Source organism: Danio rerio, chromosome 23 (assembly GCF_049306965.1).
Source record: "Danio rerio strain Tuebingen ecotype United States chromosome 23, GRCz12tu, whole genome shotgun sequence".
Classification (NCBI taxonomy): Eukaryota; Metazoa; Chordata; class Actinopteri; order Cypriniformes; family Danionidae; genus Danio; species Danio rerio.
In genome coordinates this window covers 21,476,162-21,500,432 of record NC_133198.1, presented here as the reverse complement: position 1 = coordinate 21,500,432, position 24,271 = coordinate 21,476,162, and the positions used below count along the sequence as shown (strand labels likewise).

General features: G+C 35.4%; 1 protein-coding gene across 4 annotated transcripts; it reads left to right on the top strand.

Moving 5' to 3' along the window:
- The first annotated feature begins 718 nt into the window (after nucleotides 1-718).
- Nucleotides 719-24,271, top strand: ikbkg (inhibitor of nuclear factor kappa B kinase regulatory subunit gamma). Of its 4 annotated transcripts, XM_005162070.6 has the most exons (14): nucleotides 725-967; nucleotides 3,413-3,600; nucleotides 4,530-4,810; nucleotides 4,907-4,978; nucleotides 9,373-9,552; nucleotides 11,612-11,673; nucleotides 11,862-11,909; nucleotides 14,078-14,296; nucleotides 16,463-16,615; nucleotides 16,710-16,800; nucleotides 17,366-17,509; nucleotides 17,633-17,769; nucleotides 20,005-20,078; nucleotides 23,609-24,271. In XM_005162070.6, the coding sequence occupies exons 2-14, from the start codon at nucleotides 3,417-3,419 to the stop codon at nucleotides 23,770-23,772; spliced, it is 1,809 nt and encodes a 602-aa protein (XP_005162127.1). In that variant the 5' UTR covers nucleotides 725-967; nucleotides 3,413-3,416; the 3' UTR covers nucleotides 23,773-24,271.

Genomic DNA, 24,271 nt, shown 5'->3' with positions numbered 1-24,271 from the left:
AACAGTTTTTCATTTATTTTGGGAGTGTAATTATGCTTTACAATTTTGGGAACATATTGGCTCATTTATTAATGATAATATACAATACAATGTTTCTGTTACTTTTAAAGAAATTATTTTTTGTTATGAATCTGCCTCTACTAAGAGAAATGCTTGTTTTGTTATAAATTTAATTTATTTTCTTTGTAAATTCCATATCCACAAATGCTAATTTACTAATACTAAACCATATTTTCCTTTTTTTTTTTGCAAAATTTAGTCATTATATACATTTATTTTAATTTTCTAAAAATAAAAAAACAAACAGAACTATTTCAATTCGTAATGACTTTAATTTATGTTCTGTTATTGCTTCTTAAATGTCTTACCCTCAAGTTTATATCATGTTCTTTATTCTTTTTTCTTCTCTCTTACTCTCTCGTATCTCTTTTTCATTGACAATGTAATTCATATTCTGTATTGTAAACAAATATTGCTACAAAGTTGTCAACTGTTTTTTTGCAAAAAAAAAAAAAAAACTACATAAAGGTTTCCAAAAGTGAAATATATTAACATATGGGTTTTCAGAAAAGTAAGCGTATATGGATATCCTGAAGACATGAAAACAGTTAAATCCTAATTTTAAGAAGGCATCGCTCAATAACTTCATTTTGACTAACTTATTTGCTGTCATTTTTGTCTTCCCATAATTCCCCTACCCGGAAACAGCACGCAGCGCGGAAGTACACGGGGGATTTCCTCGACAGTGTGGGCACCTGTCTGAACTCTTCTAGACGTTTTCATTTGATATACTTTATCAATCTCGAATTCTCGATTCAGACTTTCCAGCTCGGTGGTGTTGAAGATGTTGGCCTACCTGAGCGTCCGTGGCTGACTTTAAACCTGCCTGTGTTTCCTCGGCGGAAGACCGACAGACAGTGAATCTGTGCTAGCGCAGAGTCAAAACACTGTTAACGGCGTAAAGAAGGTAGTGATTACTCTCATATTTTATCATACGATATGTTTATCAATGTCTTCATGTGTATGTAATGAATGTGAGTCGTGTTAGTGTGTGATTTTAAATGTTTATTGGTTTAAATGCGGTAAAGCTAGTTGTGTTGTTAGCTGAGCGCGTCCATCACGAGCCTGTAAACAAAACAAAACCGAGTCTCGTATATCGGATAACTGCTAATTTCAATCACAGTATTGGACTTAAAGTGTCTTTGAGGATTGAGGTAAAATTGTTTTTATATTCGTTCTTTCTCTTTAATAATATAATTTCAGAAAAGTATTCTTTGCGAATTCTAAATAGGGAAAATCATAATAAGTAGACAAAGATGATCATAGTACAACATTGTACACAGTCAATGACATAGTGCTAACTGTTAATGTTGTTTTTAAATCATACTAACATGCTATTTCAGACTTAATATTCAAAGTAGCGTGGTAAACAATATGGGGACAGTGTTACAAGTTATCAGTGAATGAATGTGCAAATTTACCTCAGTCTTTTAAACCTCGCGCGTTTGTCTTTAACTTGTGAAATAATCTTTGTTTTGACAGCGAGATATCATGACATCGACTTTGTTTTCAACTTTGATATTTGATATTTCTTTTCAAATGTTTTAGAGGTCGTTAATATGGCGAAAGTGTCATTGAATGACTCATAAGTTATCTGTGTCTTGTTGAAAAGTGAAACAGTAAAAGCAGAATTGAACGTGAGACATGTATAAAATGATATAGCTTTACATGTTAAAGCTAGTAACATGAACAGGTACAGGTATTATCATTTACATATTGTCAAAATGTGGTTACTGGTAACATTTTACAATATGGTTCCATTTGTTAGGATTAGATAACATGAGCTTACTCTGAATACAATTCAATTAATTTCTATAGCGCGTTTACTATGTAGATTGTGTCAAAGTAGTTTAACATAGCAGTTCTAGTAAATGGAAACTGTCAGTCCAGTCTTCTGAGTTGGTTCAGTTTAGTTCGGTGTGGTTTAAATTTCATGGCTGAAAGTCCAAACACTGAAGAGCTAATCCTTTGATGCGCAGCTCCACAAGTCCCAAACCAAGCAAGCCAGTGGCAGCAATGACGAGGAACAAAACTTTACTAAATAAATTAAGTGAATGAAAAAAATAAAAAATCCTTTAGAGAAACCAGGCTTAGTTGGGCACAACCATTTCTTTTCTGCCCAAACTTCCTGTGCAGAACTGAATTTTTTTAAATGAAATTTTAGGCTTTATTTATAAAACATTTACACATAAATTAGTGAAATCAAGGTAGTTCACTTAAAAATGAACATTTTGTAAACATTTACTTACTCGCCCTCTACTTGTTTCACATCTGTTTGAGTTTGATATACTGAAGAATGCTGGGAAAAGCAGCCATTGACATACTTTCACTTTTTCTACTAGGAATGTCAATGTTTTTAATAAAAGTTTAGAAACACTTGAGGGTGAAGAAATGGTTTGGGTGAAATGTCACTTTAATATTATTCAATGGATTCGAGCTAACTGTCTTAATATTCTAACTAATTCTATTAACTATTTTAATAACATTACAAGTTGTATAATTATTCAACTTTAGTATGTTTTACAATTGTTATTTTATTAACAATTTAAATAAGTTAATAGAACTTTAAATGTAAAGTTATTATAAAATAATTTTGTGGTGCATATGTCATTTTAATATATGGAGTTTTGTTTCCATTTTAGTTTTATTGATTGTATTTAAGCTGTTAAGTTTAGCCTGCTTACACTGTAAAAAATGTAATAACAAAGTCAAGGCAACATATATTTTTATGTTGCTTTTATTTTAATTAGTTAGTCAGCTTTCAATTATATTGTAACTTATACAAAGTTTATTTTTATACATTTTAGTCAGTTTAATTGATTTTAATTTAAGTTTAATTTAGTTAAGATGACTACAAAAGTTCATTTAATTTTCATTTAAACAGTTAAGGCAGCAAGTTTTTCTTTTTCAATTTACTTGTTTGTTTTAGTTTTGTGTTTACGTGCAAGCAATGTAAAATTTTTAGACCAAACAGAGATAACAAATATTTATGAATTCAATTGCAAAAGTCACAAATACAGGTCATAATTGATATAAAGTGTACTACATGTTTTCAATGATTTGAAATACACAATTGAAATGCGTACACCATTAATTTCTTTTCAGAAAACTTTTTAAAACTATTTTTACAATGATTCCTAAATAGTAATAATAAACGTATTACTCATTGCTAGTTAAAGCATGAACAAATGGGACCCTGATTGTAAAGTGTTATCACCATTATTATTTATCCACCGCAGAAATTATTCTAAATTTATCTGAATATTTTCATCCAAGAATCTTAAAGCACTGCAGTAGTCTTGGTGATTAAGAGCTGTAGATGATCAATGCGGTCTTTTGTTGTGTCTGTCAGGATCATGGTCCAGCCGCAGCCGTCCGGTGGCTGCACTCTGCAATATGAGTTGAACGGAGAAGAGACCGCAGGTTCAGAAGGTCAAGTCTCACTCATGGCCAGTTCACAGGGCTCATTGAGGGTCCCTGCTGATTTAGCTGGAAATGAAATCGTTCAGAAACTCATAACGGACAATCATCAGCTACGTGGTAGGTCTAAATGATTTCCTGTAATACCAGTCAAAAAACTGAACAGGGTGTTTTTGTTGATGTTTAATAGAAGTCTTTTCTCCTTACAAAGGCTGCATTTCATCAATCATAAATGCTATATAAACATTTATGTGTTGCAAAATGTTATTTATTTTTAATAAAATCATTTTTGAATTTACTCCAGTCTTCGGTGTCAGATGTTCCTTCAGAAATCCTTATAATATGATGGTTTTACTATTTTGTTACATTTCATGTTTTAGGATTCTTTCATAAAAAGAAAGTTCAGTACAAAAAATTAACACCTTTGTATTTTCTCGTATTGCTTTGCTGACTGGAGTTCTAAAAATGACCCTAAACGAGTTTCAATTAGTACAAAATTCAGCAGCTAGAATTCTAGGACCAGTGCAAGAGAGCACATAACCCCTATTTTGAATAATCTGCACTGGCTTCCTGTCAGTTTACCAATTGATTTTAAAATCCTCATGCTTGTGTACTAGGCCTTGAATGATCTAACAACACAATATTTATCTGAGCTTTTATTTCCATACACTCAATAAGTAATAACTGATAACTACACTCAATAATAACTGAACTACACTCAATAAGAAAGCAGTTATTTTTCTATATATTTTTTAAATATTTTATTTATTTTTTTTTATCTGTGAAAGAAATATGCAATTGATGTTAATTTAATGGTATATTAATTAAAATAACACTTTATATTTTTTCTAAGTCTTTTATTCTTATTTTCCTTTAAAAAAAAATTAGTTTGGGCTGTATTTTTGATTTAAAATCTCACCAATCTAGCCTTTGTGATCAGAAAGAGCTTTTTTAGTGTTTTTTTTTTTTTACTGATCCTAAACATTTGATCAGTAGTGTATGTCTCACACATTTATAGCTGAATGCAGTGCATTAACTTTTCCCCACAGAGGCTCTGAAACGAAGCAATGATGCCCTCAAAGAGAGATGTGAAGAGATGGAGGGCTGGCAGAGGAGGTCAAGAGAAGAGCGAGAGTTCCTGAGCTGTAGATTTCGTGAGGCCAGAGAGTTAGTGCAGCGACTGGCCCAGGAAAACCAGAGCCTTTTAGGACAACTAAACCTGAGTGTCAGTCAAGCAGGGAGTCTGGGCATCTCCAAAGAAACTGGAAGTCAAGACCAAGAGCTGAAGTGCACCAATGCAGAGAAGAATGTCCTCATAGACTCACCAGAAGTAGATTTTATTTTTTTTTGAGTCGGAACTTTAAAAAGTTCTCTATTCATTGAATTTAAATTGACATCCCTTTTTTGTTGTTGTTTTGTCATGCAGGTATTAAATGCAGCTGTACTGACAGAATGCGCTGAAGGAGACACTGACAGACACACAATGCCTCAAAGTTTGGTAAGTCGCTGTAAATCTCAGCATCTGGAATTAAAGCTTCATAAATATTGAGAAACGTGAAAATAACATTTTCTGTTTGTTTGCTTAAAATGAAAATTAGGATTATCCCATGGTTCTGAAATGAATCTTTAATATGTATGCTGGTTTTTGCAGTGGAATGCAATAAATCAAAAGTATTTTTGACTATTTAATCTTTAAGCTTTGACTGTTTTTCTTGTAATTAATAATTTGCTTCACATTTTTCATTGTCTCTAAATTCTGACCTTTCAGAATTGTGAGTTTGTAGCAATTCTGAATGTTTTACTATTAAATAAATTTTAATAATTCATTAATTTTTAACTACAAAATAAATTTTACTATATAATTATAAACGATTCAAACAAAAATAGACAAGAAATCATAATTTTGCAGTTATTAGTTAATACAAAATTAAGATCGCTGATTTTCTTATTTAATCAGTTCAAATGAAGGATTCAGTTGTCATAAAGACTTCATTCATTTTATTATCAGCGTGAATCTTTTCAATGGCATATGTTTTTTAAAGGTGACATAAGATTTTCACTCTTGTAGATTGTTTTTGTTTAGTTGTGCTGTGTCTGCTAACTCAATTCAAGTGGAAATAAAACATGTAACTTTTTTTTGTCACAGTCATTTGAATTTCTTGCCATTTTTTACATAACCAGCTAGGGCTGGGAGCACAATCTCATTTGAATTTTTAAGGGACATAAAATTCTCAAATTTGTCACGTCACTAGACACGCCCACCTGGTCGCTAACAGTTGCTGTCGCTCACATAGACAGAGGTCGCTCATTCTCCGTTTAAATGAACGGTCGCTTGTCACTTTGCTGCTGTGAGTCGCTCGTTGTGTGAACGAAGCTTTCCTCTCATGTGCAGAGCTGCAGAGTTAACATTACCGATAATTTGCCAGAATGCTGTGCTTTGTGAACGTAGAAGAAAGATCACCGGAAAGTGTACAATCTAGGCGTGAAGTTCTAGTCTACTTTAGCCAATCAGAACACTCAGACGCATTCACATCTGCGCTGTTTATGAAAATAAAAGCCTTTGAGTATTTTTCCACACACATTTAGCTGCTAGATGTTAGTCAGATAACGTTTCTATATTCCTTCTTAATGCCATCTGTGTAAATAATTATAGATAAGATGCTTATGATCAGCTGTTGTTTGCTTACCTTCAAGTTCTGCTTCCTTCAGTTGCATGTGCACGTAAAGCAGCGGGTAAGCACCCGCCCAGCACACACGCATATTATGTACATCTCGATATACAAAAGTGTTCCTCTATATGTTTTCATTGAAGTTGTTCACAATACTTATCCATTCACAGAATTTGTAATGTAGTCAAATGTTTACAAATATAATCGCAGCCGTTCCAGGGGCCTCATGTACGAAGACTTGCGTGGAAATCTTACTAAAACATTGCGTACGCACAAAGCTGTAAATGTGCGCACGCAGAAAAAAATTCAGATGTATGAAACGCCGAATCTCACGCATATTCTTTTGTACATCTGAATGAACGTGAAACTGAGCGCAACATGCACGAGCACAAAACCCCTCCCTGCCTCCTCCCCCGTATGAATATGCTAATGACTATGCTAATGGCAAAACCCAACGAAAAAGCAATGGCAAAATCAAGCAACTTTGAACAGAATGTGAATTGGAGGTGCTGCTTTCGGAGGTAGACCGGAGAAATGCGGTGTTATTTGCAAGTTTGTTCTCCGGAATTAACAACAAAAGAAAAAAATAGAGTGGGAGAGTTTAGCTTATACGGTTAACACAGTTGGGTCTGAACATTGCACTGAGTGCATTTAAAAAATAAATAGTGTGGTTTATAACTGAAAAATGTTGCAGTACCCTTAGCAGTCTCAGTGGCGCACCTCATAAGAAGCATGAGATCATGTACTGACATGTTCGAGCATAAACTCGGCTCGAATCCAGCGTCTGACGAATTCTTTCTTCTTTTTTTCCCCGCTACATATCAGATTTTGCCCACTATTTATTAAGAGAAAGACAAGTAGGAATCATCAATAAGTTTGTGCATCATATTTTATTTGCACATTTATTGAATGGAAATGTTTCTGATTCACGCATGCAAATTCATCTTCAGATAGTGTCTTTATAGCAATGTGCGTGCAGTAGATAGCTCAGATTACATTGGGAAAACAGGCGACTGCTGCAAATTGTGCTTTAATGTTTAGCTGGTCAACTGTATGATATGGAAATCTTACATACCTACTATATGAAGCCGTCTCATACAGCTGCCATTGCAAGGATCAGACACTTTGTAGAGAAGAATTTAACACAACTGCCTCTAGGAGTCGCCAATGGAAATAAAACAGACACGCACAAAAAATGTGCGTACGCCAGCCAGAAAGCTGCCGTGAACCTGCGCACATTCCCACGTTCAGTTCATTGTTAGTAAATCCAAACGTGAGCGATTCTGAGCGTGAAACCTGGCTTACGCAAAGTTTTTGTGCGTACGCAGCGTTGGTACATGAGGCCCCAGGTCATTTCTGGTTAATGATGTCAGAATTTACCAGTATTTTTGAATGGATGTGTGAACGGCCTTTACCTGCAAAACTCTGTAACGTTCTTGCCTGTGTGAAAAGCACTTTTTCAAATTTACCGGTAAAGTCCTTCTTGAAATGTTCCGGATATTTACTGGTATTACTGTGTGAAAGGGACTACAGATAATAGTGGCTGCAATGTCAAGCAATGATAAAATTATACGTAATGATTATGCATTCATGAGATAGCCTGGCACGCTTTCACATTTTGTCTTTAATTAATGGAAACATTTTCAAATACTCCATGTCAGCAAAAATTCAGCCAAAGCTTAAGGATTGTCTGAGGGCTGTGTGTGTGCTGCACTGGTCAAGAATAAATAGGTATCACAGCCATTCCTGATGCAGCCTTGTATTACTCATGTAAATGTATTGTTTAAACGTTTAAGATAAAGTTACTTTTTTAACCAACTCCAACAGCTTAAACTCATTTAAAGAAACACGAGATGTAATGGCTCTCTGTGAGCTGAGGTGTTTTTGACAGTGTAAAATGGTGTTTATTTACACTACCGTTATATAAATTAAAATATTGACTTTTTATTAAGATCTTTCAAAATCACATTTACTTGGAACCCAGGCTCATTCTGAAAATTTAGTCCTGCGGACGTTTCTGGAGACCGCGAAATACGTCCCTGGAGGTACGTATTTGTGCAGTTTTTGTTTTCGCGAATCCGCGAGAGGCCGAAATGTGCGCTTTTTCGTATCTCGAACGTCTCTCGCGAGCGCCGTTCGCACCCGCGCTGTTCTCGCCTGCGCTGTTCTCGCGTCAACCCACCAGAGGCCGCTGTCTGACTGACCGAATGATTGACTGCGCGACCAGCTAATCGGCTGACCCACCCTCCTCCTTCCCTGAACCCAACCAGTTTTAGATTGACCCGCCCGCCCGCTCACTTCCCTAAACCCGAGCAACAATTTAGAAAAGCCGTCTAGAAAAAGAAAAACCCTTGTCTGTTTTTTTTTTTTTTTTTTTCACGTTTTGGATTTGACCACGTTCTCACCCTGTTATGAACTCGTTCGCTTTATTTTTTGGATTCTGTTTTTGTCTTACCTATTTTCTGGAACCGCTCTTCCCCGAACTCGAACCCGGACGGCTTTGTCAACTCCTCCTCTCTGCATCTGAAGTCCGCCAATGCACACGATGAGCTGACCGGACAAACTGACTGCAGCGGGAAAGCCCTCCACACGGAGGTAAGCGGTCAGCCGGCAAGCGCGAAAGGGAACGGCGTCACACCGCCCCGTAGCGTTCGCTTAAAAAAAATGAAATGCAGCCATATGTACCTCCCGGGACGTATTTCGCGGTCTCCAGAAACGTCCACGGGACTACGTTTTCAGAATGAGCCTGGGTTGTTTACTTGCGTAAATGTGCATCTGATGTCACCTTTAATTATTTATAACCTATTGGCATAACAGTGCGGTTGATACAGTCTTCATTTGAAGTTAATCAAGTTTCTTTCAAAAGATGATTTGATAGTCATCGTAGACCTCAGTGTTTATTCAAACTGTAAACCATTATCTCATCAGAATTGGACTTTTTGTAGAACTGAAAGAATGATATTGTGTAGTTGAAAACACTATAGCCTGAAGTATTCTAATGTCTACATCTCTAAACAGGTCTCTTGGTCAGTAGCTTCAAGAAGTACTGATTTGCATAATTCACTCAGATCATACTTGTGTGTTTAGACATAGCACAAAGTAACACTGTGTTTCTCTTTATCTGTGATCCAGACATATCAAAGTCCAAAGATATGAGAAGATACGATTATTCAAAAAAATATTTGTCTTCAATTTTACAACTTTTTATTTTGTTACTCTTTAGCCTGCTGTGGGCTCTAATGATTTCCTGAAACTACTGAAAAGCCACAAAGAGAAGCTGGAGGAAGGCATGCGGGCTTTAAGGAGGAAGAATGAGGAGCTGGAGAAGGAGAAAGCAGAGAACGAGAAAGAGAGAGAGAATCTCCTCGCTGCACTGGAGCAGTTGCGCTCCAAGCTGTCTCAGGTTGAGCATTTCATTCTCATAGGTTTATAAGGACTGTTTCTTTATAGGGATGCACTGAAAACTGACACCAATATTAATAATTATTTTATAAAATAAAATAGTTTTGCAATACTTTTAAAATTGAAGTCAATAGATTAAGTTATACTGGTCATAAAGCAAAAGTCAATAAAGTCACCAGCGTTTACAGTTGAAGTGGCCTTTACAGTACCCATATAAAAATAAAAACACTACAAAGTCATTATGCTCTGTATACCATCGAATATGTTGTACTCTGAGCAAACTAGCTGCATGTCATCAGAACATGTCAAAATGCAGAGCAGATTGGTGTACAAGTTGACTGGCGTCATTTTAAAGGGAACCTATTATGCAAAAATCACTTTTATAAGGGGTTTAAACAGTTGTGTGGCAACAGTCTGAAAATAATCAGCTTCTAATGGTAAAAATGCATTCATACATTTTTTTTATAATAGCACTTGTTGAAAAACAAAAACTTTGATTGACATTCTCCCTTTGTACATGTCATCAGAGGGTTATAGCCCCGCCCATTAGTGACGATCTCTCCCTCATTAGCATAAGGCATTAGTCTTGTTTTTGAGTCTGCCACTATGCTGACACACAGGCATTTGCACAATTTGAATCACAGCCTAAAAGCGGCAGCTTCAATGAGTTATAAAGCATTATTTGTGGGGGTATTTAGAGCTGAAACTGCACATATACACACTCTAGGGATATCAGAAACTTATGTCTGATATTTAAAGTTTTTGTAAAGAAAACTCCTGATCCGTTGAGATCAAGACAGGCAGCATAGGACAAAGTTACAAACAAACAAACAAAAAATAAAAAAATAAATGAAATAATACTTGTCACAACATATAGACACACACAAAATAGTAGAAACCATAATCAATTGTTAAAACGTGCACTGCTTTAAATTGACAGTCTTTAAAATAATTTAAATGTAGCGATAGATGATTCATTAAGGCTGCTTTAAAATGGCAATACTCTTACGCATTTTTACAATTAATATGAACTTTCTCTTGGGATAAATTTAATTTTTTTATCATCATTACTCCAGTGTTCTGTCTCACATAATCTCAAGAAATATGTATGCTTATTATCAGTGTTGTAAAGAACAACAACATTATGGAATCAGTCTGCCTGGGATCAAACACACCTGAACCAACTAATCAAGCTCTTTTTAGATATACTAGAAGCATCCTGGCTGGTGTGTTGAAGCAAGTTGGTGATAAACTGTCCAGTACACCGGCCCTCCAAAAGCGAGTTTGGTCAGCCCTGGCCTAAAGAATATTCAATATTCACAGCTGAAGCCCGTGCTTTACTTTTATAAAAATTATTTGATAATGTTTTAATTACAGTTCACCATTTACAAAACAAATTTTAGTTTGAGTTCCAGATCATTTTGGGCTTTGCAGCTGCTAAGGATGCTTTAAAACAAGCGGTGAACAAATAGCAAATTCCTCCTTCAGAGATGAGACGTTTTATCAATGTTTATGTTTTTAAACAAGTGGCAAGAGGAGTGGGATGTATTGAAAAACAATACATTGTATGACATTCAACGTGAAATCTCAAACTGAATTTGAAGACATTTTAAGACTAGATTTGATCAAGTGATTTTTACCAGATGTCATACAAGAAAAACACATGGTTATTTGCTCAAAGGTGACGACCCTACTCAATGTTTGTACTGCACAATTCCTCTTACAGTAAAACACATTCTACTGGACTGTCCTGTTTTTAATGATTCCAGAAGAATATGAAATAAATTCTCTTAAGGACATTTTAAGCAAATTATTATTTTTTAATTATTTTTTATCATGTATTAGCGCTAAAATCTTATTTAATTAATGAATTCATTTGTTTGTTAATTTTTAATTGTATATTTATTATTAAAATGTTCTTGCCATAAAAAATAGCCTTGCTTGCTGGCATGGCATTAAATAAAAAATACATGCATACATCAGTGTTGTAAACGGTTACATATGCTGTCTTTCTCGCATGTTAGTAACTTGTGTTAACTGATTCCTCCTGTGTTTATCAGAATGTTGGGGTTACTGAAGAGTCAGTCCCGCCGACGTGTGCTGTCACTGTTCCTGCAGAAAGGTACAATCAGATCTTCAATTTCGTCTGCTTTTTCTCTCTCTCTACAGCTGACCATGAAGCTCTGTCATCTTTGCATGGTTTGATTGGATTGTAATAAGTCTCAAAGTGCTTTTCTTCCTTTTCTTCTAATGTAAATGGTTTGGAATTTCTTTTTTCTGTCTTCTCTTTGAACCCGTGTGTCTGCTTAGCTCTCACTTGGCTAACATAACTGAGCAGCTTCAGGCCACACAAGGCAGGTGAGGACAACCGTGTCTCACTCGACGTGTGCATGAGTGTCCATCCCCTCATTCAGTAAATCCTGACAGCTGATGTTCAACTGTTTTATGATTCTCATATAGACAGATGTTCACATGCTTGAAGTCAGGAAGATTATTATTTTTTAATTGTAAGAAATAAATTTGTCATTTTATTAACTAATTATATTCACTTTATATTCACCTTTTATATTCAATTTATAGTGTTCATAAAAGATTTTAAATCATTTTCTATGAATGACATTCAGCATGTTAGATTAATTTTAATGATCATTTAACAATGAGGACTGAAAGGTAATGGCTGCAAAAAAATCTGATCTAAATGTTCTTTTATAGAATATATATTTTAATAGAAATATTTTACTTTTCATGGTAATATTTACCAAAGATAATGTTTTCACTTTTGATCAATAAATGCCGCCTGGTTAAAGGTATAGTACACAGAAAAACGTAAATTTACTCACTATCAAGTTGTTCGAAACTTTTATTAATTCCTTTCTTCTGTTGAACTTAAAAGAAGATACTTTGAAGAAAACTCAAAACTTTATTAATATGGCATTTTATTAACAAGGACAGTCAGCACTGGTATTTAAGAGAAACTTTCTGAAATGGCACAATGTATACATTTACATAGGACAAATGGACATTATTTGAGTCAACATGACTGTTAACATTTTTTCAATGATTTGTACACTTGCATATGACAGTCAGTAGCTATGTTTCCATCCAAAAATGCTAATTAACTTCGTGCGCAAAACTGGGTTATCGCATAAAAGACGTGCGAATAAAGCAGCGTTTCCATCCAACAAGTCAAAGCAAACAAAATGATCACTTCCTGATTATCTGGCACCACATATCAACAGTAAAAACATAATTTGCTGCGATAAGAGAAGCTAAGTGAATCTTTTCTTCTTTTAATAAATGACTTGCGCCTCAGAAGGCAGTCCTAACACGCAGTGAACTCGCGGAGGCGTTGAAGGCGTGAGACGCGAATCACAGATGCTCTTGATTCTGGAGGTCATTAGTAATATAATACAGGATTACTGAAATGGTTACGGCATTTTAGAAAGACCAAAACAACATTTCAGATGTTTTACAATGTGTTCAGCCTCCTGGTTTGTCACATGATCTCTCATTAAAAAACCACAACACCTTTTTTTAATGCACATGCTGGAATTTGTGCAGTAAAAGTGTTTCGATCATTGTTTATCTTTTTTATCGAATACAAAGTTTATCCTACTCAGTTATGCGTTTTTTTTTTAACTTATTTTCAAAATTTCTGCACTTGCCGTTTTCATTAATCTTTTTTTTTTCTATTCGCATATCCAAAATGTGCATAAAAATAGGTGGATGGAAACGTAGCTAGTGATAGACTGGCCATCCTTTAAGGGAGTTTTTAGCATTTCACTTTTAAAAAAGCATAGATGATCGTGTAAAATTATTTGTATGATGATTATGTTATTAGCGGATGTTTTTATTTGAATCTCTCCATCTTAAATATTAAAAATAACTTATTGTTTCATATTCTGCTCATTGTAGTATGTGATTAAACTTTACATGTTACATGTTAAAATTAACCTAATTTATTGAACAAAGTAGGGAGGACAAATACTAAGGAAGTCAATGGTTAGAGGTTTTCAACATTCTTCATAATATCTTCTTTTGTGTTGAACGGAAGAAAGAAACTCAATGAGGTTTGGAACAAGTGAAGAGAGGGTAAAGAATTAACATTGCACAAACATTGGTTAAAGTGTCTGTATGTTATTTATTATGTAGAGATTTTGTTTATTTTTATTACACTAGGCCTGAATAGTGACGTTTGTAAAAGTAGCCTAAATACTCAAATAGCTTGAGCTCTCATTAGGGGCTTTTGCACCAGTGGAACCTTTTTATAGTTCCTAGAACTATTATTGGAAGTTCCTGCTTTTTGTTGTTTGCATTACAATTTTAATTATTTGTTCTTTACTGTTTTTTACTGCATTTGGTACAAAAGCAGTCTGGTCAAAACAAATGATCATGAACAAACTCAACACATTTCAGTCCCCATTTTACAGCTGTATTTGATGTCATTCGCTTGTGATCAGATGCGCCAGAAAACTTAACACCAGGTATAAAGCGGGTCTAAAACAAATGTCTGTGCTGTGATGCAGGTACAGGGAGCTGCAGGAGAAGCTGGATTGTCTTCAGAAGAATTCTTTTCAGAGAGACAGAACTGAGGCTCTCCTTAAACAGAAGGAGAAAGAGTTTGTTCAGGTACAAAAGGACAGTGAAGCGCTGAGATCGCAAGTAACGTCGCTTCTCGGAGAGCTGAACGAACGACAAAACTGGCTGGAGAAGAGCGAAGCAGAGAAACGAACCTTAGAAGACAAGTAAGTGAATCTCTTTCAGGATTTTGCAAAAAACAATTCAGAATTTATTTTATTTTGTGACTAAAATAAATTTTTATTAAAGGGATGATCCACTACGATATCATAATTTAAACTTTAGTTGATGTGTAATGTAGCTGTGTGAACATAAACAACATCTCTGAATGTAATACGCTCAAAGTTCAATGCAAAGGGAGACATTGGCTTTTACAGAGTTAGCTTAGCAAAGCCTACAGTGAACAAAGTTTGGGGACTACAAAAGTATATATCCATGTTAGTGAGATTACTAATGCTTCAGGTTACGTGCATTTACCACACCCATACACCTCACGCAGCAAAGGGCATGGCCAGAGGCGCTATAATGTTAAAGCAGAGAAAGCTAAAATGCCATCCAAACGCTGCTATTTCCACAGGCTTCCTTCTGCTTGTGTATTTGGGCTACCAAAGGACATGACACAAAGACAGAAGTGCTTACAGTTTAATTTTAATTGTGTTCCAGATAATTATAAAAAAGATATAGCTAGCATTTGACAAAGGACAACTTCCAGAATCTCTCCCAGTTCAGGTCAAACTCCTCAAAGGAGGAGCAGCTCCAACCATAATAGGACTGTGAGCAACAATCCATAAATGTTTTTATTTATTAAATTGATCTATTACAAGCACAGTTTCTATCGTTAATGGTATGTTGTAGCAAGGATGTAAACATCACAGTCAAATCACAGAAAACACCCAAAATCTTCAGCAGAGCTGCAGGGTCTGCGGACGCTTTCCCTGCGTTCTACATCTCAAATAACGAACTCACAAAAGATATGTTAACATTTCATATTACTTACCCAAGCTTAATCTAATTATATGTGAAAGACACTTGTCAGATTTGTCAGCAGGCGTGAAGTTCAGCTGTGTCCTCTGTGTCATTTTCTGTCTGATTCAGGCTCAAACTGATATGGCTAACAGCTACTCTGACCGACAGTATTTACACAGCGCAAAAGTGTGTGCTTGTAGGGGCATGACACTTTTCCTGGTGACTTGGGGCCAATTATTATGTAAGCTGACCAATCAGTGCCACTTGAGGAGGAACTAGGAAATATGACAGTCATTTTCATGTTAGCTGAGTAGATGTATATAATTAAAGTAAGATATGTAAGAAAATAAAGTGATTTATTTTTTTATTTTTTTTTTTACAAATGAGCACACATTGCTTTGCAACTTATAAACAACCAAACTGTAAAAATACACTCTGGACCACTCCTTTAAAAAAAGTTTGTGTCATATTTGAAAATGAAACCAATTGTTCGCGACATAAATGCTAAGTCGTGTGTCGGTGTGTCTGTGTTTGTGTGTGTGTACAAATATTATTGTCCCAAGTTCTCGCATTTAGATTTGCAAGCTCTCAAGGTTTGCTTCTGATAAACCTTCATATTTACCCAACTATGATGACTTCCACTGCTGAGAAACTTGGAAATGTGAATTAGGTCCATACAAATAAATAAATATTTTGTGACATTCGCTGGATTTTTCATAAGGTCATACAGTTGGAAAATCCTTGTCTATGCCTTGTTTTTTATTTGTACACTGTAAAAAAAAAAAAGAAAAAAAAAGTGTATATACGTGTATAAAATATATATATATATATGTGTTTGTGTGTTTATGTATATATATATATATATATATATATATATATATATATATATATTTGTGTGTGTGTGTGTGTGTGTGTGTGTGTGTGTGTGTGTGTGTGTGTGTGTGTATATATATATATATATATATATATATATATATATATATATATATATATAAATATAAATAATTGTTTTATAATGGTATTTTAACTCATTTTAATAAGTTAACTAGGTTTAATTGAATGTCTTTTGTCATCAGTTAAAGTAAATTAATGACTAGAAAATATAATTTGATTTAACTAAAATAATTTAGGTTGCAGTAGTGTATTTTTTTGTGCGAATCATGATTATTAATAAACAGATATGTAATTTATAAATGTAAATTTTACATTAAATAATAATTAGCACAAGTGTTGCCATAAAAATAGCCAATGCTGCAGATGAGGCGTTAAAAAAAAAAATTAAGTGATAACAGAATAGCAAATCCTGAAAGGTCTGCTCTTTTTTTTTATCAGAGCATCTTTGTATATATTATCGGTTTAATCTCCAGGCTGGTCACGAAGAGTGAGCGTCTGCAGACTGTAGAGAGAGAGATGGAGCAGCAGAAGAAGCAGCACAGCGTGACGGTAGACAATCTTTTACTGAAGACACAGAATCTGGAAGCCGCACTGAAGAACGAGAGGCTCGTCATAGTGGAGGAGAGGTGAGTTCAGCGGGATGTAGAAAGCAGCTTCTTGCTGTGATTGTTAGAGTTGTGATGGCAAGCCACAAATCCTGTTGCTCTTCTTTTTGTCTAGGAGGAAGCTGGCCCAGCTCCAGCATGCATACACGTGTCTGTTTCAGGATTATGACAACAAACTTAAAAGCGAAAAACAAGCCAATCACAGGGTAGGTATCTGCTGTTTTTAAACTGTTTATTGGTTATGGTACCATTTTCCTTTAACATTTCTGTTCGTCTTTGACCAGTAATGAAGAAAAAATGTAAAAAATAAATGAAATGTTTTATTTTTGTATTTATTCATACGTTATATTTTTAGAGATGGCTTTATATTGCTGTATGTTATTTTATTTATTTAATTAAATTATTTATTTATTTATTCATTTATTTATTTAATTTAACATTAGCTTGTTTTAATTTAAATTTTTGATTGCTTTTTACGGTGTGTGTGTGTGTGTGTGTGTGTGTGTGTGAGAAAGTCAATAAACCCAATAAAATTACATTTATTATTATTCATCATATTTGTAATAAATATTTTATGGTTACAAATTTAAATATGTAAATGTTTTAGAAAGTTTTCTCAATAGTAGACACTAGTCATTGAACTTCTCTTAAATTGAAACGCTACAAATCTGTGACTTCATTTTTGTGGTAGACACTTAAAATAATAGGTCAGTGCATGGTTTGTGCTCTATAGTTGTTCATGGAAACTATGTGTGGTATTTACCTTTTAAGGGTGGAGAGACGGATACCCTTGCTAACAGGTTAGGGGAGGCTGAGAAAGCACTGGCCCTCAAACAGGAGCACATTGATAAACTCAAGGAGGAAATGGAGCAGCTGAGAGCTAAATTAGAGACCATACCGGTGCTGAACCATCAGGTGAAAATATACTTTGCATTAAAATTAAACACTCATTTTTTAGGCTCTGCTATAAATGTGTATACGATTTAGATCTTGCATATAGTAACACAAACACAATGGCGACATGTTTTATTTTTACAGGCAGAGATCTATAAGATGGACTTCTTGGCTGAGAGGGAAGCCAGAGAGAAACTCAATCAAAAGAAGGAAGAGTTGCAGGAGGATCTGAATAAGGCATTGGTCGAGATTGAAAGATTCAAGCAAGAAAGAACCTCACGGTATCAAAGTTATTTTATGTATTGGTTAAATTGAATGTCTCAGGGTATCCGCTGAGTCTTAAAAAGTCTTAAAATGTGTTAAATAGCAAAAACTATTTTAGGCTTTAAAGTCTTAAATTCACAGAAATATTGTGTTGTAGGTCCTAAATCATTTTAAACAGGTCTTAGTTTTCCTTTTTTTATGTAAAGCTACTCAATTAATTCAACCTATATCCAATCACCAACAATACATCTAAAAAAAAAACTGTTAGCAAAACTCTTTTTATAAATAATACTATAACAGTTTGTTGTGCATACATTTAGTTAAAATTTTTATTTTTAAAGTTTTTAGTTAGTATTTATACAAATAGGGTCTGCTTGTTTTGATATTTTAAATATTTAAATTAGTTATTTTAAATATGTGGCTAAGAAATAACTCATTAGAATTAGTTTTTTGATTGGGAAAGTATTTTTTTAAAATCCTTCGCGTTAAGTCCTAATAAAGTGTAAATTTAATTCTTGATGGTCTTAAAAAGTCTTAAATTGGACAGAAACCCTGATATTTGATGGTTATTTCCTCAGTTTTTGCATTTAGTTTAGCTTTGTCATTATTTTCTACTTAATTCAGCAGATCCCAGTATGTATATGCATGATTGTCATTGTGCTTTTTAATGCCTAAAATCACTAGTAAATAACAGAATGTAGTTTCTAGTTTATGAATTAACTAACATGAAAATAGTTTTTATGTAAGATTTGCATTTCCCATTACTGTCATCCTGCCCCGTTTTAATATCATTATTTTTAGAATTATAATACTTAACTATTTTATATGAGTTTTGGGGATAAAGAATCGATGTGTGGCAAAAGCCCATCTATTCAGGAAGAAATCTTCAAGTTCAGCATCTCAATTGGAAAAAATGTCCATTTCAAATCAGTCCATCCATCAACCTATAAAACACCAGCAGTTTTTATCCTTGTTTTACCATGGTGCATGTCTCTGTTATTTGGCTACACTTTGAATTCAGAGCATGTCTGAACTAAATTTCTAATGTAATGTATAGGCCATTATCCCACACCGTTAATCCCTCTTTGAGTCATTGATTGATCGATAGAAGCGAACTGCTTTTCAATATTTGATGATAACAGCGAGCCTCTGTAGTGAACAATAAGCAAAAACTCGGTTTAAGAGAATTTTCTTTGGCTTCAACTTTAAGTTTTTAATATACATTTAAATTAAAAACAGTAGCATTGATTTATGTTATCAATCTCTGCATTTCATTTAAAGGTGCAGTAGGAGATCTTCCACAATGCTAACAGCTTAGCATAAATCTCTGAATCACAGTCCCTCCCCTGCCGTCTAGAGCCACGCCTCCTGAAACACAAGCACAGCAAAAGAACCCTCTCATGTGTTAAAAGCGACTAGTGCATGTCCGGCGGCATGCAAGCCAAACTGACATGCTATTTCAGAGTGAATATTTAGAGTTGCATGGTTAACAATATAGGGAGAGACTAGGCGGAATAGTGGCGTTTACTTGTGTTTTGTTGTTAAACTAATTAAAATCTCCATCATTGATGCTGTAAAAGGACCCTTATGAAACTGAAAATAGTCTTATCAATCTTTCATCGGAAGATTTTAGGAGCTGAACAACACTTCTGTGAAGATATAACCCAACATCTAACGTTACATCAGCTTAGCGTGAAGCTAAAATAATTTTAAAACAAAACATTACCTGTCTAAGAGAAGGCCTTCAGACATGGTGTCATCCTTTCTCCAGCGTGCAAAGGTAACTCCAATATTGATTCAGGTTTTTAAAAAGTTTTGATTCAGCATGTTTTTACCAACCGCGCGCGCGTGCACGCATTCTCTCTCTCTCGTGAACGTGCGGCGGTTCGGCAGAACTGCGTACAAACGGCTGCGCAGTTGTTCAAATCTGCATTTGCTGACAGACAGATTGAGCTACTTATCGGAATTATGAGAGATGTCCGTCCGACTCTATTTAATTGGATGAACATTTTTTTGTTTTATGCCTTACCCAAAATATAAAAATACATTAAAATAAATTTAGATCATTTACTGTAATCATTACTATTAGACTGTGAAGAGACTTTCAACCAGTACAACAAAAATTGCTCCTGAAGACAATCACCTACTGCACCTTTAAATTAAAATCTAAATAAATTCAAATGAATTGCATGAACTAATGTCCTCTCCCTCCTGTTGTCCAAGCGTTTGATGTGAATGTTGTTTCCTCACAGAGCTCGCATTGAAGAGATGCAGCAGAGACACTTGGAGGACTACAGGCCTCGACCTCACCCGCCACCTCCAGCTGGTAAAACACCTGTTTTCTTCATTAATTAATACACAGGTGCTTTATTTCCTTTAAGTTAGTTAATTAGATTTACAGGCTACATGACAAAATGCATCTCTTTAAAGAGTCATTAAGCCACTGTTCTCTCACCACAGGCCACAAAGGTGAGGTGTGTGTGTGTGGTAAAGCTACTGAGTGTAGGGGAAGTGGTGAGACTTGGGCACCACACAAATTCACTGAAATTTGTTTTAAAACATAATTTTTATGCTTTGTGTTCACATAGCTAACTATATATATATATATATATATATATATATATATATATATATATATATATATATATATATATATATATATATATATATACACATACTTATATATTCTCTGAATATATTGTTACAATGGTAAAAACAACAACAAAGAAACTTGACACAGTAGAGCAGAGAAACCCTACTTTCGGAAAAGCAACACAGAGAGAATGCAGAAGTATAAATGCTCACAACAGAGTCAGCTACGTGCGAGAGGTGTGCCGTGGGCTACAGAAGTATACATTGCAGAAGTATAAATTGGGCTTATCCCAGAAGATGAATCTCGTTTGAAAGGCATTTTTGATGAGGACAAGACTTTAGCTGCGTTCTGGTCTAATTTTTAAGCCCTTCACTTGCCACTTTACTTTCCTTTGTCTCATTCCCTCGGATGTATGTCATTGATTACGTTACACAACTATACACTGCTGGTGGACAATCTGAATGGGTTTTAATGGAATGCCCTAACCCCTTAAACACCTGGGACATACACTGTTGTGATATCACAATCACATTAAATTCTAGGTATATATAGGTTCTGAAGTGTATGTATGATACCAAATCACTCCATCGGCTAAAACCAAGGGATCGAGGGAATGTCAGTGTAAACTTCATGAGTGTGCTTCTAAAGGCTGGTTTATACAATAAATATGACCCATGGCGCATACCTTGCAAGTTGCCGTGCATTTAAGTCTGATTTGTACTTTTATGTCAAGCACACGTGTATGCTCTGCCACAGCCTGCGCATGGTCGCATAGCCCTTGCCATGGCCGACACCGATGCGCACCTCTCAAAAAAATGTAATTACACTTTACAACGACAAATGAATGTAGGCGAGACGAACTGATGAGTGTTGGCGAGACCGAGAGCCTCGCGAACCCATTGGAGCGAGTGAGTCCCAAGATAAAGCTCCAGATGAAAACTTCTGTTTTGTGTTTTCCTTATGGTTAAAGTTAATGCATATCCGCTGATTTCTGCCTCAAAATGAGCGCGTTTGAGCCACTTGTACATTATGGTAGCATTGAAAAAGAATCTCAACACAGAAGAACATAAAAACCTCACTGCCAGCTAGTGTTTCAGAAGTGTTACTGCAGAGCAACACAAAGTGCACAGAAGTATAAATGCATGACAATGCGCGAGGCAGGCGCCAAGGGTCTCCCTGATCACACGACACAGAAGTATAAACTAAGCTTGAAACTAGGCTGATTTATACTTCTGCATCAAGCGCGCACATATGGCCTGGCCCAGCCTTTGCGCTTTTGCATAGCCCTCGCCATGGCTGATGCCGAAGCTGATGTACACCTCTTAAAAAATGTAACCACACGTTGCAATGACGCGTAGCGCAAGCTCTGTGATTGTGATTGCTCTGTGAAGCTCTGTCGGCTTAGTAGCAGTGACGAGCTCGTGTTTACAAGTGTCGAGTCTCGTGAAGGATCTCCAAATGGAAATTTTTGTTTCATGTTTACCTTATGATTAAAGTTGTTGCACATCGGTCGATTTTTCGCCTCTGAATAAGCTAATTTTATGGCCCGTTTCCACTGAGTGGTACAGTTCGTACCGTACTGTACCGTACCACTTTTTCTGCACCCTTTCGAAAGTGTACCAAACACGACAAAGGGTACCAAAAGGCGAAGCTAGACGTGCAGCTGAACGCTATTGGTTTACAGAGATACATCATTCCCTTGTGCAACAAACCAGAATAAAAAAAACAAAGGAACCGGCATGTTTTAAATACACAACCGAGAGATTGCAGCGTAATTATACATGCATATAATAACTTGTCATGGTCGACCCGAGCTTAAACAAACCTAGTAGTTGCCTTGATGAACAGCCACAAAGCCAAAAAGAAGAGCAGATTTTATTCTGTGCCCCTTAGTTTTTTACGAGCCATTCTGAAGCTCGAGCGGTTGCGATTTCGCGCTTGCGCTCGCCGCGTGTCTATATTTGAAAATACAAACTTCTTGAGCTGATGATAATAGCGTGTGCTTGATTACTGACGTGCTTTTGAAACCCGATCCTGCCAGAAACTGACAAACGCGAGAGTGACACACGAAAAAACAAAGGAGAAGCCAGAAAAAAAGGAGCACATTTTTTTTTTTAAGCAAACGTGAACAAACTGCCATGTTTAACTATTATTTTCACCTTTTGGACTATTATGGACTTGGAATGATGGAATGACTCTCTAATAGAGGCTACATGTGCTGCTGAAGATTACAGACACATTTAATCATTAGAGGTTTGCACAGACTGTGGGCTATATTTAGTGATGTTTTGAACTTAAATAAGGACTAAAGGAATGCTGTGTGTAGTTTTTCCTGCAAGTGGAAACATATCAGGGACTGTAAGGGTCTGTATGTGTTCATATATGTTGCAGATGTTACAGTAGGCTGTTTCACACTGTCACCGATCTGCAGTTATAATAAACTCATGTTCATAGAAAAGTCAGTAATAAACATTTATACAGAAGTATTTATGTGTATAAAGCATCTGTTTTGTGAGAAGTGCTTCTCGTATGATAAGTGAGCGGCCCGTACAGCTTTACTGTAGACATTTTCTCGAGCGAAAATGATGCGACTGAAACTTTTTGTTGTACACCACACCCACTAAAAGAGTACCATTGGTACACTTTTAGCAGTGGAAACACAAGCCTAATAAAGGTAACCTGTACTGCACTGTACCAGTCCGTAGAAACGAGCCATTAGCCACTTGTACATTAAGGTGGTGTTCAGAAAAAACAAAACACTCGCAAAGAAACTCGATACAGAGAAACTTAACACACTTACTGCCAGCTAGCAATTCATTCAAGTGTTATTGCAGAGCAACACAAATAGCATGCAGAAGTATATATATATATATATATATATATATATATATATATATATATATATATATATATATATATATATATATCCATGACTACGCTCTAGGGTGCGTCACTGCAATCACTCAATGCAGAAGTATAAACCAGCCTTAATTAATTGTTTATTATTAATTATTTTTAAAGTCAACATATGGCCAAGTTGAAATCACTTAGAGAAGTTATACAAAGAAGTAAAAATATCACCAATAAACAGTTAAATCTTACAGATGCTAACATTTTCTTCTATGATGATACGCAGCACACATACCTCTGTTAAAATCTTCAAAAATATACTTGAGGATTTTTTTTTTTTACCATTTTAAATAATCTTTTATCTAAATCTGAACATGTTTGGGGTCTCATTTTGAAATGTCTGCTTTTTGAAGCACCTTTCCCAGGGCCAGCGATGTTCAATTCAGCCCAGCCTCCATCTGCACGCAGAAGAGACGAAGATCAAGAAGAGCTGCCGGATTACAGATGCCCCAAATGCATGTACAAGGCACCAGACATGGATACGCTGCAGATTCACGTCATGGACTGCATCCAGTAAGAACAGCAGACGTTCAGATTGTTTATTCCCCACAACTCGGTGGACTCTAACAACAGAAAATCAACAACATCTATCTTTGAGGACTTTGAACAGTGAATCGTGCTACAGATGGACTTAAAGTAGACCTATCGCAGATGTTTTTATCATGTGGCCATAGAGCCACTACCATGTTCCCGTACACTTAGTGTGTTTATCTCTTTTAAAAACAAAAAAGCTCATCTGTACTGCCTTTCTGTGACAGCATAGTGTAATGTACTGCACGTGTGAATGTTTGTCTGCTTTTCGTCTGCACACATCTGACAGTGACAATGTTTCCTTTATACCAGTGGTATTTGTTTCTCTGGATGTGCGCACTCTTGAGGATTCATGCCCGCCTGTATTATTATTATTAATATTATTGTTATTATTGTGTATTATCAGCCAAAGTGAATATGAGAAAAAAAAATCTACTTTGTACAGACTATTGTTGTGAAGAGATTCAATAAAAGTATGAATATTA

What these genes read in the sequence shown, in the direction of transcription:
- ikbkg (XM_005162070.6), top strand. Translation starts at nt 3,417, where the DNA reads ATGGTCCAGCCGCAGCCGTCCGGTGGCTGCACTCTGCAATATGAGTTG. An exon ending in GTCACTGTTCCTGCAGAAAG is followed by an intron (nt 11,674 to 11,861) that starts GTACAATCAGAT and finishes GTGTCTGCTTAG; the next exon opens with CTCTCACTTGGCTAACATAA. An exon ending in CTCGTCATAGTGGAGGAGAG is followed by an intron (nt 16,616 to 16,709) that starts GTGAGTTCAGCG and finishes CTTTTTGTCTAG; the next exon opens with GAGGAAGCTGGCCCAGCTCC.